The sequence below is a fragment of the Oncorhynchus masou genome, chromosome 12 (assembly GCF_036934945.1).
Source record: "Oncorhynchus masou masou isolate Uvic2021 chromosome 12, UVic_Omas_1.1, whole genome shotgun sequence".
Classification (NCBI taxonomy): Eukaryota; Metazoa; Chordata; class Actinopteri; order Salmoniformes; family Salmonidae; genus Oncorhynchus; species Oncorhynchus masou.
This window is the reverse complement of record NC_088223.1, coordinates 70,702,590-70,713,889: the sequence shown is the minus strand read 5'-3', so window position 1 is coordinate 70,713,889 and position 11,300 is coordinate 70,702,590. Positions and strand designations below refer to the sequence as shown.

The 11,300-nt window shown below is 43.5% G+C and overlaps 1 protein-coding gene across 1 annotated transcript in view; it reads right to left on the bottom strand.

Moving 5' to 3' along the window:
• Nucleotides 1-17: 17 nt before the first annotated feature.
• The window catches only part of LOC135549392 (inactive serine/threonine-protein kinase TEX14-like), a 32,851-nt gene continuing 21,568 nt past the window's right edge, over nt 18-11,300 (bottom strand). The window contains exons 19-28 of the mRNA XM_064979372.1: nt 10,786-10,891; nt 9,955-10,249; nt 9,313-9,442; nt 8,767-9,133; nt 8,144-8,311; nt 7,920-8,028; nt 6,132-6,236; nt 1,566-1,699; nt 1,438-1,483; nt 18-405 (exon numbers count right to left, since the gene is read on the bottom strand). Of these exons, the coding sequence (XP_064835444.1) occupies nt 330-405; nt 1,438-1,483; nt 1,566-1,699; nt 6,132-6,236; nt 7,920-8,028; nt 8,144-8,311; nt 8,767-9,133; nt 9,313-9,442; nt 9,955-10,249; nt 10,786-10,891 (1,536 nt within the window). The 3' untranslated portion in view covers nt 18-329. The remainder of the gene's footprint in view (nt 406-1,437; nt 1,484-1,565; nt 1,700-6,131; nt 6,237-7,919; nt 8,029-8,143; nt 8,312-8,766; nt 9,134-9,312; nt 9,443-9,954; nt 10,250-10,785; nt 10,892-11,300) is intronic.

Below are 11,300 nucleotides of genomic sequence, written 5' to 3'. Positions count from 1 at the left end.
CAAAATGAACAGGAACCTTTAAATTTACTTATGGTCTGTTTCTTTAATATTGGTCAAATCTGATCTATGGATAATGTATTAACAGTAATGATAACAATTTCATGTAACTAAAGCTTCATGTAGAGCACTGAATACAAACAACATGTATGACCTCAACTATCCAAAGGAAATGTTTTTAGAACAAGAGAATGCATAAGTTATCTAAAGTCCAGCACCAAAGAAAACATTGTCATGCTTAAAGGGTGGTTTTCACAACCAAAAGGATACATTTTCAAATGGGTGAGTGAATGGTAGTGTAGAGAAAGACTGATGTTAAGTTACATGTTGTCCTACATGTTCTTTCTCAATCTCACTTGGTTGGGGTCACTTTGGCTTTTGATGGGAGTCTGCTCCAGGACAATAACCCTGCAGGCATAAAAAAACAAGTTAACACACTACAGTCTTTAAGCATGCAAGCTCATTAAGATCAACTCTGGTGTAATATGACTGGCTTCTACAAACATACATCCACAGTAAAATTAGTCCTATAACCTGAAAGGTGCTGAACAAGGAAGAAGCCACTGCTCCAAAACCGCCATTAAAAAAAGCCAGACGACAGTTTAACTGCACATGGGGTCAAAGATCATACTTTTTGGAGAAATGTCCTCTGGTCTGATGAAACAAAAATAACTGTTTGGAAGAGAAAGGGGGAGGCTTGCAAGAAGAACATCCTCCCCACCGTGAAGCATGGGGGTGGCAGCATCATGTTGTGGGGGTGCTTTGCTGCAGGAGGGACTGGTGCACTTCACAAAATAGATGGCATCATGTCAAATGTTCTGGATATATTTAATCAACATCAAGACATCAGTCAAGAAGTTAAAGCTTGGTTGCAAATGTGTCTTCCAAATGGACAATGACCCCAAGCATATTTCGAAAGTTATGGCTTAAGGACAACAAAGTCAAGGTATTGGAGTGGCCATCACAAAGCCCTGACCTCAATCCTATAGAACATTTGAGGGCAGAACTGAAAAAGCGTGTGCGATCAAGGAGGCCTACAATCCTAACTCAGTTACACCAGCTCTGTCAGGAGGGAATGGGCCAAAATTCACCCAACTTATTGTGGGAAGCTTGTGGAAGACTACCTGAAATGTTTGACCCAAGTGAAACAATTTAAAGGCAACACTACCAAGTACTAAATGAGCGTATGTAAACTTCTGACCCACCGGGAATGTGATGAAAGCAATAAAAGCTGCAATAAATCATTTTCTTATTCTGACATTTCATATTCTTAAAATAAAGTGGTGATCCTAACTGACCTAAGACAGGGAATTTTTACTAGGATTTAAATGTCAGGAATTGTGAAGAACTGTGTTTAAATGTATTTGGCTAAGGTGTATGTAAACTTCTGACTTCAACTGTGTGTGTATAAATAAAATGTAACATTTAAAAAAAACACACCTGTGAGGCTGACTCCAGGTCTCATGACTAGCCATTTCTAGCTTTTCTGTCAAAACAAAGTTGATTAGAATTTGACACCTCTTTAGTATGTCAGTAATTGGGGAGAAGGGGAGGGTGCTTTTGTTCACCTGTGACAGGTGCTGGTTCTGTCCAGTCATTGGTGTCGACCCCCTTTCGTTCTGCCACTTCGGCACAGTCCCCTCCTGGACAACCTGCATCCTCACTCAACTCGCCCTCCACCTGGGGCTCACACACACCCAGTCTGGCCACAGGTGAAGGCATAAACATACAACAAAACTTCAAGACACCAATTCACACTTTACAGTAACAACAAGGGTCAGTTGTGGGTGGACACATCAGGTACCATCTCAGAGCTTCTAGGCCGTAGGTTCACAAGGCCATAGTACGAATGAAACAGGTATATTGGTAATGATCACTTCTTCAGAAGGTTCCATTAGTCACCATTGTAAAAGTATGGGCCCAAGTTGAGACTTAACTAATTAGTAGGGATGCGCAATGTCGGTTAACATATCACAATCGGTGATATTAGCCAAAAATGCCAACATCGGCTCGATGTCTAGTTTAACGCCGATGTTAAAGCCGACGTGCATACCTATATTGTAGGTACATACTGTAATGACGCCACATAAAATTTTGCGCTACACGTGCAACACAGCATTCCTAACCTAGCCCATAATGTCTGCTGTGTAGATCGAGCAGTCATTTGAACGAGTAAGAACATTTCAACGAGACAGCTCAAAGGTGAAATCCATTAACTTGGGGCGGCAGGTAGCCTAATGGTTAGAGTGTTGGACTAGTAACTGGAAGGTTGCAAGATCGATTCCCCGAGCTGACAAGGTAAAAATCTGTCGTTCTGCCCATGAACAAGGCAGATAACCCACTGTTCCTAGGCCGTCATTGAAAATAAAAATTTGTTCTTAACTGACTTGCCTAGTTAAATAAAAAGTTTTTAAAAAACTCCAAGATAATGGATTCATTGTCAAGGGCATTCTCTGTTGTGGTTGATGTTGGTTCAACAGTAATAACGTCACGACATACTATGGAACGCCGTTTGGGTCTTTGTGTGTCAAAGATACATCAAATAACAGTTCTAATATAGAATGTTGTGTCTTCTGAATTCGCACGTGCAAGCCAAGCGCCACCACTACTATCAGTAGCACTGACTGTCAAAGCTGTGCAAACAAGCAAACACCAGCCACGAACAATGTTTATAATACCGCGTTGGTAATAAAGCATTATTTGTTCGGCCGCAACTTCTGGGGTAGCTATCTTTAGCTTGGTACCTAGCTAGCACCAATACAACCAGCCTGAAAACAATGACCAGTTGAAAGTGCAGTCATTTAAATTTATTCTTAGCAATGTTTTAGGAATCCCTTGTTCGCCTATTGAAATTCAGTTAATGAAAATAAATAGCTAGCCAGCTACTTAACCCTGTTGCCCCAAGCTAATGTTATTGGCAGCCAGCTAGCTTCATCTGGCTAGTAAGGCTCGACCGGACCGAGTTATGTGTTGTGAAGATAGCCACAATAAGGATTAGGCAAATCAAATGTAAACATTTGCCACATACACATGGTTAGCAGATGTTAATGTGAGTGCTGCGAAATGCTTGCGCTTCTAAACTCAGCGAAAAAAGAAAACGTCCCCTTTTCAGGACCCCGTCTTTCAAAGATTATTCGTAAAAATCCAAATAACTTCACAGATCATTGTAAAGTGTTTAAACACTGTTTACCATGCTTGTTCAATGACCCATAAACAATGAATGAACATGCACCTGTGGAACGGTCGTTAACTTCTCTAGGGTAGGGGGCGGTATTGGGAATTTTGGATGAAAAGCGTGCCCAAATTGCGTGCAACTGCGTGCTACTCAGCCATAAAAGCTAGAATATGCATAATAATTTGTAGATTTGGATATAAAACACTGACGTTTCTAAAACTGTTTGAATGATGTCAGAGTATAACAGAACTCATATGGCAGGCAAAAACCTGAGAAAATTCAACCCGGAGGTGGGAAATCTGAGGTTTGTTGTTTTTTAACTCTTGGCCTATCAAATACAGTGTCTATGGGGTCATATTGCACTTCCCAAGGCTTCCACTAGATGTCAACAGTCTTTAGAGACTTGTTTGAGGCTTCTACTGTGAAGTGGGGGCGAATGAGAGGGGAATGAGTTAGAGGGCTGCCAGAGAGCCACGAGCTGGCAACGCGAGTTAGCTTGAGTTCCATTGCATTTCTGAAGACAAAGGAATTCTCCAGTTGGAAAATTATTGAAGATTTATGTTAAAAACATCCTAAATATTGATTCTATACATCGTTTGACATGTTTTTACGGACTGTAACAGAACTTTTTGACTTTGTCTGCTCCTAGTGATCGCGCATCATGAATTTGGATTACTGGGCTAAATGCGTGAACAAAAAGGAGGTATTTGGACATAAATGAATATTATTGAACAAACAAACATTTATTATAGGAACTGGGATTCCCGGGAGTGCATTCTGATGAAGATCATCAAAGGTAAGTGAATATTTAATGCTATTTCTGACTTCTGTTGACTCCAACATGATGGATTTGGCTTGATTTGTTGTCTGAGCCCTGTACTCAGATTATTGCATGGTTTGCTTTTTCCGTAAAGTATTTTTCAAATCTGACACAGCGGTTGCATTGAGAAGTGGATCTAAAATTCCATACATAACAGTTGTATCTTTTAGCAATGTTTATTATGAGTATTTCTGTAAATTGTTGTGGCTCTCTTCAAAATCACCGGATGTTTTGGAACTACTGAACATAACGCGCCAATGTAAACTCAGATTTTTGGATATAAATATGAACTTTACCGAACAAAACATACACATATTGTGTAACATGAAGTCCTATGACTGTCATCTGATGAAGATCAAAGGTTAGTGATTAATTTTCTCTCTATTTCTGCTTTTTGTGACTCCTCTCTTTTGCTGGAAAATTGGCTGTGTTTTTCTGTGACTTGGCTCTGACCTAACAATCGTGTGGTGTGCTTTAGTCGTAAAGCCTTTTTGAAATTGGACACTGTGGCCGAATTTACAACAAGTGTATCTTTAAAATGGTGTAAAATAATTGTATGTTTAAGGATATTTAATTGTGGGATTTCTGTTGTTTTGAATTTGGCGCTCTGCAGTTTCACTGGCTGTTGACGAGGTGGGACCCTAGAGAGGTTAAGACACTAACAGTTTACAGACGGTAGGCAATTAAGGTCACAGTTATGAAAACGTAGGACACTAAAGACACCTTTCTACTGACGCTGAAAAACACCAAAAGAAAGATGCCTAGGGTCCCTGCTCATCTGCGTGAACGTGCCTTAGGCATGCTGCAAGGAGGCATGAAGTCTGCAGATGTGGCCAGGGCAATAAATTGCAATGTCCGTCCTGTGAGACGCCTAAGACAGCGCTACAGGGAGACAGGACAGACAGCTGATCGTCCTCGCAGTGGCCGACCACGTGTAACACCTGCACAGGATCGGTACATCCGAACATCACACCTGCGGGACAGATACAGGATGGCAACAGCTGCCTGAGTTACACCAGGAACGCACAATCCCTCCATCAGTGCTTAGACTGTCTGCAATAGGCTGAGAGAGGCAGGACTGAGGGCTTGTAGGCCTGTTGTAAGGCAGGTCCTCACCAGACATACCGGCAACAACGTTGCCTATGGGCACAAACCCACAGTCACTGGACCAGACAGGACTGGCAAAAAGTGCTCTTCACTGACGAGTCACGGTTGTGTCTCACCAGGGGTCATGGTTGGATTCGCGTTTATCGTCGAAGGAATGAGCGTTACGCCGAGGCCTGTACTCTGGAGCGGGATCGATTTGGAGGTGGAGTGTCCGTCATGGTCTGGGGAGGTGTGTCACAGCATCATCGGACTGAGCTTGTTGTCATTGCAGGCAATCAACGCTGTGCGTTACAGGGAAGACATCCTCCTCCCTCGTGTGGTACCCTTCCTGCAGGCTCAACCTGACATGACCCTCCAGCATGACAATGCCACCTGCCATACTACTCGTTCTGTGCGTGATTTCCTGCAAGACAGGAATGTCAGTGTTCTGCCATGGCCAGCGAAGAGCCCGGATCTCAATCCCATTGAGCACGTCTGGGACCTGTTGGATTAGAGGGTGAGGACTAGTGCCATTCCCCCCTCGAAATGTCCGGGACTTACAGGTGCCTTGTTGGAAGAGTGGGGTAACATCTCACGGCAAGAACTGGCAAATCTGGTGCAGTCCATGAGGAGGAGATGCACTGCAGTACTTAATGCAGCTGGTTGCCACACCAGATACTGACTGCTACTTTTGATTTTGACCACCCCCCTCCCCCTTTGTCAGGGACACAGTATTCAATTTCTGTTTGTCACATGTCTGTGGAACTTGTTCAGTTATGTCTCAGTTGTTGAATCTTATGTTCATACAAATATTTACATGTTTAGTCTTCTGAAAATAAACGCAAAGGCACCTGTTTCTTTTTTTTGCTGAGTTTAGATTGCTTAAAAGGCCGCTAAAAATTGTAATATTGGTATCCTTTTTTTTGGCAAGGAAAATATCGATATCGGCCAAAAATGTCATATCGGTGCATCACTACTAATTATGTTGGACTGACTTCAACTGTGGATATTGGATTAGGTTGTAAGGTTATATGGTAATGGCTGCGCACTCACTGCTGTTTAGGGTGTGCAACCAGACCAGGACTTTTCAGAATCCTTTGACCAGGGGCCCTTTCCACCAACATGCCCTGCAGCACCTCATCCAGAGTAGAGTGAGCTCTGGAGGGAGAGAGAGCGAGCCTGAGTATACGTCACTTGTGAACTTTACCACTTTAGGGGTACTACTCTTTTAGTATTATATCACTAGTCTGGTAATATAGCCAATTAATAAATACGGCAGAAATAATGTCCAATACAGTAGTCTCCAACCCTGGTCCTGGAGGTTGGGAGTGAATAAACTGGCTGGAACAAAAGCAGGCACAGTTGTGACCCATAGCCAGAGCTTCAGTGCATTCAGAAAGTATTCAGACCTTGACTTTGATCAAATTTTGTTATGTAATAACAGCCTTATTCTAAAATGTATTAAATTGCCTCAATCTACACACAATACCCCACACAATACCCCATAATGACAAAGCAAAAGCAGGTTTTTAGAAACTTATATATATATATGCAAAATTATCAAATTTACAAGTATTCAGTCCCTTTACTCAGTACTTGTTGAAGCACCTTTGGCAGCGATTACGGCCTCAAGTCTTCTTGGGTATGATGCTTCAAGCTTGGCACAACTATTTGGGGAGTTTCTCCCATTCTCTGCAGATCCTCTCAAGCTCTGTCAGGTTGGATGGGGAGTGTCACTGCACAGCTATTTTCAGGTCTCTCCAGAGATGTTCGATTGGGTTCAAGTCCAGGCTCTGGCTGGGCCACACAAGAACATTCCGGGACAAATCTCTAAGCCACTCCTGCGTTGACTTGGCTGTGTGCTTAGGGTTGTTATCCTGTTGGAAGGTGAACTTCGCCCCAGTCTGAGGTCCTGAGCCCTCTGGAGCAGGTTTTCATCAAGGCTCTCTCTCTGTACTTTGCTCTGTTCCGATTTCCCTCGATCCTGACTAGTCTCCCAGTCCCTGCTGCTGAAAATCATCCCCACAGCATGATGCTGTCACCACCATCCTTCACTGCAGGGGTGGTGCCATATTTTCTCCAGACGTGACGCTTGGCATTCTGCCAAATAGTTCAATCTTGGTTTCACCAGACCAGAGAATCTTGTTTGTCATGGTCTGAGAGTCCTTTAGGTGCCTTTTGGCAAACTCCAAGCAGGCTGTCGTGCCTTTTACTGAGGAGTGGCTTCTGTCTGGCCACTCTGCCACAAAGGCCTGATTGGTGGAGTGCTGCAGAGATGGTTGTCCTTCTGGAAGGTTCTCGCATCTCTACAGAGGAACTCTGGAGCTCTGTCAGAGTGACCATTGGGTTCTTGGTCATCTCCTTGACCAAGGACCTTCTCCCCTGATTGCTCAGGTTGGCCGGGCAGCCAGCTCTAGAAAAAGTCTTGGTGGTTCCAAACTTCTTCCATTTAAGAATGATGGAGGCCACTGTGTTCTTGGACCTTCAATGCTGCATTCCATTTGGCTTGGTTTTTGCTCTTACATGCACTGTGGAATCTTGTATAGACAGGTGTGTGCCTTTTGAAATCATGTCCAATCAATTGAATTTACCACAGGTGGATTCCAATCAAGTTGAAGAAACATCAAGGATGATCAATGGAAACAGGATTCACCTGAGCGCAACTTTGAGGTATGTTTATTTTTAATCCATTTGCAAACATTTCTTAAAACCCGTTTCATTCTGGGTATTTTGTATAGATTGAGAATTTTTTCATTTAATCCATTTTAGATTAAGGCTGTAACGTAACAAAATGTGGAAAATGTCAAAGGTTCTGAATACACTATGTTTAGTGAGGCCTACCTGTCAGTTTCCTCCAGTGAGTCTGGGCCTCCAGACAGGCCTTTGGCCTGGCTCTGCTGTACAGATGCTGCAGCTTCCTCAGTGTCTGGACCACAGCCTGAAAGGTAATCTGAACAGAGGTAAATTGCTTTTGGGTCAATTTCTTATTAGAAATATGTATTTGCTACTGTTTAAAGATACTGTTTTTTATTTTCTTATAATGCTGATGTAATGCAGTGTAGTACCTTCACTGTGTGTGCTGCCATGGTGAGCTCCTGATGTCTCTGCCTGCTGTGTACTGGCCACAGAACCCTCTTCGTCAGTTAGCACTTGATCATTAATCACGTCTTCATCCTCATGGTCTGTCTCCTCTTCGCCAGGCAACTCTTCCTCATCTGACACAAGTTCATCTTCTGCAGAGACAGGTATATAACGGAACACAGTCTACCACCAAACATACATAGTACACTGGTCTGGGGTTGACATACTGATCTAATAGTAATATCACGTCAGTTAGTTGAAATGCAGTTACTGACAATAACATTCAACTGATCAGCAACACCTTGCTTAATTGAATCATGCGAGTTCCCACTGGGCGCAGACGTCAGTTCTGATTTACATTTGGTTGAGTTGTCAACTAACGGGAATTAAATGTGAAATCAAAAAATGTCACCATGACATTGGATTTACATAATAAAACATAAAATACAATTCTTTACGTAATTACTTAAAAAAAATCGAATAAGTTTCCCCACATTGATTTAATGTCATCACAAATTTTTGTTGGGGGTTTGGGTTAACATGGATAGAGCTTCTATAAAAGCCTGCACCTGCTCCTCCAGAACTATGTTTGGAGACAACACCTCACCTCCCTCTAAAACAGAGGAGCTAGCATCCAGAGGATCTTCATCCATCAGGTCAACATCCACACCAGCACAGCTACCCTGATCGGACCCTTCCAACTCTTCTTTCCTGTCAGCAGCCAGCGACATCCCTCTCTCCCCTTTGAGATACTCCATGTTCTTCTCCTCTAAACTCTCTCTCTCCTCCACCTCCTCCCTTTCTTGGCTGGTGATGGGTACAGTGTAGGTAGAGCCCACGCCCTCCTGGCTGTTCCCTGTGGTCCGTCTCTCTCCGGAGCTGGCTGTGGTGAACTCTGACACGCCCACGTGCGTCCCAGTCTCCTCGAGGGAGGAGTCTCTCATCAGGGGTGAGGTCTGTCTGGAGAGGTCTGTCTGCAGATAGAGCAGCCAAGATATATCAACATTTCAGTTACGTTGATAATGGGTAAAACTTCACACCCTGTACATCTCCAGGACCAGGGTCGCTTGGCACCCGCATACTATATATTTCGACAGGTCTGAAGAATTAATTGAAACATTGTTCTGACTGGGAGAGTGCTGACTATTCTGACCGTGCTGGCTCCCAGGCTGGCAATGGCGAAGCTCTCGGTGTGGGGGGGCAGGGAGTGGGTGCTGCCCCAGGTGGAGGTGTCCAGCAGGCTGGGCAGGGGGGGGATGGGCTCCCCAGTGACCCCCATGGCTCTGTAGTTGGGCGCAGTCGCTGCACCACACCAAAACAAGTATACCAGTGACATCTTGCTGCAATTCAACTTGTAAAAGTAGTGCTCCTGGTGTTAAACACGCACACTCAAGGAACCAATGCAAGGTGTGTGAACTGACTGGTAATGTATGTTTAAAATAAAGTTGATTTTGGTTGCATAGGGCCTCGACTATACACCACTGGATATTGTACTATGATTTATGAATTAAAAGCTACTCGCTAGCGAAACTCTAGCGAGCTACATTGACTATGTAAACAATAGCAACTTGTGTAATTAGAGGAACATTTAGTACAATCACTAGCAACAATTTAATGAGTAATTGCGAAAAACGGGATCAAAGCTATTGTACTTAGGCATAATCAATGAATATGGTATAGTAGGGGAAAATAGAATAAAGACACTCTTCCCCTCTGCGTGTAGCAGGTAGGACGCACTTTGTAGCAAACAATGCTGATGGCAAATTTATGTGTATAATGGAGCTTAAAATGGAACACTCTGGTAGCTGGGTGGCGTTGGTTGGTACCTGGGCTGCGTGGGGTGCTGTAGCAGGGCGGAGGCCGTCTGTTCAGGGGGCTGGGTTGCAGTCTCTCCTGGCCCAACCACTCATGGTGCTGGGCGGGTGAGCACGTGATGCTGGAGACATCAGCCAGGTCAGGTAGACCACTATACATACATACATACATACATGATCTGCAGAAATACTCTGTGTGGCACACAGATATGTGGACATACTCCCAAAGGAAGAACTGTTGGTTCTTGACTAGATCACACCTCAATCTACTCTTTACATTTGTCAATTAGCAGACGTTCTTCTCCAAAGCAACAGTAGTGAGAGCATAAATGTTTCATACTGGTCCCCCATGTGAATCAAACCTACAAGCACCATGTTCTACCAACTGAGCTACACAGGACTACACAGTCTCACCTTTTCCAGAGCTCCTAAACAACATTCCCATCAGGTTCTAACAGGGATTTATAAACCTTAAACATTAATCTGCACTTAAGCATTAATCTGTCTATTGACAACACACACATATTACATAATCATATTGTACAGTTGATTCTACCATGGAGCGTCAGTGTGTTGGTGCTGCTCCTACCTGGCCATTGGAAAGGGTGCGTGCTGACTGACAGTGGGGTTTATGTCAATCTCATCTGACTCCTGTACAGGCTGACACTCTAGGGAAATGAACACTACATCAGTTTATTATCTGTCCTCATCTACTACTGCCTGAATGACCCAGCAGTGAATATGATGGCTTCCAAACTGAAATACTGCTCAAACTCTGGTTGAGTGTCAAAACACACACACAGCTATCTTACTCCCGTGTTTGGTCTCCAGCTTCTGCTCCTCTAGTACAGTCCTACTGTCAGCAGCCCTACACACCTCCACTGTCACGTCCAGGCCCTCCTCTGAGCTGACAGGGCTCTAACAAGAGGAAACCAACAACTACAGTTAACTACATGCATGACTAACTAATTAGCTAAATAACTAACTACTCCTACGTTATGTTATACCATATACAGTGCCGTCATAAAGTATTCATACCCCTTGACTTATTACAGTGTTATAGCCTGAATTCAAAATAGATTCTCAGCCATCACACACACACACACACACACACACACTCACACTACCCCATAATGACAATGTGAAAACATGTTTAGATTTTTTGGGCAAATTTATTGAAAATGAAATACAGAAATTTACGTAAGCATTCACACCCTTTGCTAGAACACTCCAAATTGAGCTCAGGTGCATCCAATTTACATTGATCATCCTCGATCGTAGCTACAACTTGGATTCCACCTGTGGCCAATTAAATTGTTTGGACATG